This window comes from Penaeus chinensis, chromosome 15 (genome assembly GCF_019202785.1).
Source record: "Penaeus chinensis breed Huanghai No. 1 chromosome 15, ASM1920278v2, whole genome shotgun sequence".
Lineage (NCBI taxonomy): Eukaryota > Metazoa > Arthropoda > Malacostraca > Decapoda > Penaeidae > Penaeus > Penaeus chinensis.
Genome location: NC_061833.1, coordinates 2,537,279 through 2,539,778, shown reverse-complemented (window position 1 = coordinate 2,539,778; position 2,500 = coordinate 2,537,279). Strand labels below are relative to the sequence as shown.

Genomic DNA, 2,500 nt, shown 5'->3' with positions numbered 1-2,500 from the left:
CACAAAAAATCAGGAGTTACAGAAACGTTAACGTCCGAACAAGGCCGTGTTTGTTTGCTTCATAGCAGCTAGATCAAGAATTCCGAAGCGCTCGGGTTTTATAACTACTCCTTTTCTGTTTTCTTTTGGCGTATTTATTGGTTGTTTCTTCTTCACATTATAAAAGGAAAAGCAATATTATATATATCTGTTATCTATGAAAAAAATTACCCAGAAACGTAAAATGTTTGTAAAATTAATTATAGAAGACGAGGGCGTTTCATTTGTTCAGTAATACGTATCTATATAAACGAAAGGAACTTTTAGATGCACCCTATATGAATAGGTAAAAGTGTGTAACTAAAATAATGAAAAGGGAAACGGCCACAGTAAGAAATTACAATAAAACGTTTTACTTTCATTTATTACTGTGGCTGTTATCCTCTTCATCTTTGTGTACACTTTACTGTATTTGTGTTTGTGTCTAATATGATAAAAGTAATTTTCCGTAACCAGAATGAAGAAGAAAACAACATAAACATTTCTCGCTTGAACTTACCTCGGCGTTGAGATGTTCAATAAGATGTTGGTGGAGATGTGACTCAAGGACATCCTTTCCGTTCACCAAATTCTCATACTTGGCCTGTAGAGTAAAACATTCGTGTGGGCAAACAGATCCATAGAAACTATTTAATCTAGATCAGTTTATTTTACTCTAAAGATACTTGATCATTCCCCCCCTTGAGCTATAGAATGGAAAACGCTTTAAAGTAAAAAATAATAAATAAATGAATGAATTAAAAACACAAATAAATCAGTAATAATAATAATAACTATAATGATGATACAATGATAATAATAATAATAATAATAATAATAATAATAATAATAATAATAATACAATAATAATAACGATAATAATAATAAAGTGATAATAATAATGATAAAAATAATAATCATAACGATGATAATAAGTATAATACAGAAAATAATGATACTAAAGACAATACATAACAATAAAAACAACAACAATAATAACAACACCAAGCCAGAGGAGGACAAAACAGGAAACTTCCATCACAGTCTCAACATGCAATACAAGGAGGTCAATACTCCAGCACTAAAAACGTTTAAAAGGGCAGCTGCGTGACCCACGACCTGCGTCTCTTAGACTTGCGTTTGGGTGGCATTTCTATTTTTCATTTTATTTGTTTATAAGTTTATTATTATATCATCTTTATTTCTTTTTATTTTTGCTTCAGTTTTCGAAGTTCTGATGTGGGTACTGGTAGTAGTATTGATATAATTAATGTTGATATTTGTGTTCATTATATTGTTGATAATATTTCCAAGATTACTGTTATTCTTATATTATTATAGACAGACACATGAAGTTTTAAATAGGTTGTGGGTGAAGAAATATGGTACCTAAGACTGTTAGTTAAATAAAAATATGATTTACCGAACAAATACAAAGAGCAAACAAGGATAAATACACGCATACTCGCATTTATACGAAATTACATTTATACACAAACACACACAATATATGTATGTATATATATATAGGTGTGTGTGTGTATGTGTATATATATATATATATATATATATATATATATATATGCCTATGATGGATCACTCTTTGTGTTAAGAATTTATGTGTAAATACATATGCGCGCGCGCACACACACACACACACACACACACACACACACACACACACACACACACACACATATATATATATATATATATATATGTGTGTGTGTGTGTGTGTGTGTGTGTGTGTGTGTGTGTGTGTGTGTATGTATGTATGTATGTATATGTGGTAGAAAAAAATGCACAAACTAGACTTGAATATGGAATCCAGGAGGATTTCGAAACTGTTGTTTCGTTTTCAACAGATCTAGTTTGTGCATTGTGGGTTTTTCTATTATAGCATCAATGCGGCAGTGTTTCAGCATTAATTATAAATTATATATATATATATATATATATAGAGAGAGAGAGAGAGAGAGAGAGAGAGAGAGAGAGAGATGTTTAAGACAAAGAGAGATCCAAAGAATCTCAAGACATAGGGAGTGGTCTACCTCATCCCTCACTCGCCCACTTGAAGGGGTAACGATACCTTGTGTGCAAAATATGGGTAAAGACAGCAAGATTGCAGGGTATGTTGCTGATCTCAGTAGACACGATGTTCGCCAGGCTCTGCTGATGAATGAAAACGCTTTGTCTTTTGTTTCGTCATGGCTAAACTTTGGTCCTCACCTAAAGACACTGAGAGAGACACTTGTGGAGAGGAATGAGGAAGGGGGATGGGAGGGTGAAAGAAAATAATATACCAGCACTGATAAAGAGCTTATGGCACTATTCTTCCTCTTATGTTTTCAATTATTATGAATAAAGTAATGTGACTGTTGAAATTGCAGGAGTGAGGGTGACTGTAGGGATATTTTGACGGATTGCGAAATTTTGTGAACAGTTATAATTGCACTAGATCAAACTGATACACCTTAAACAT

General features: G+C 32.5%; 1 protein-coding gene across 1 annotated transcript in view; it reads right to left on the bottom strand.

Moving 5' to 3' along the window:
* Positions 1-1,169, bottom strand: part of LOC125032696 — a 69,415-nt gene extending 68,246 nt beyond the window's left edge. Inside the window, exons 1-2 of the mRNA XM_047623951.1 lie at positions 1,135-1,169; positions 539-674 (exon numbers count right to left, since the gene is read on the bottom strand). Coding sequence (XP_047479907.1) covers positions 539-674; positions 1,135-1,169 — 171 coding nt within the window. The remainder of the gene's footprint in view (positions 1-538; positions 675-1,134) is intronic.
* Positions 1,170-2,500: the final 1,331 nt, after the last annotated feature.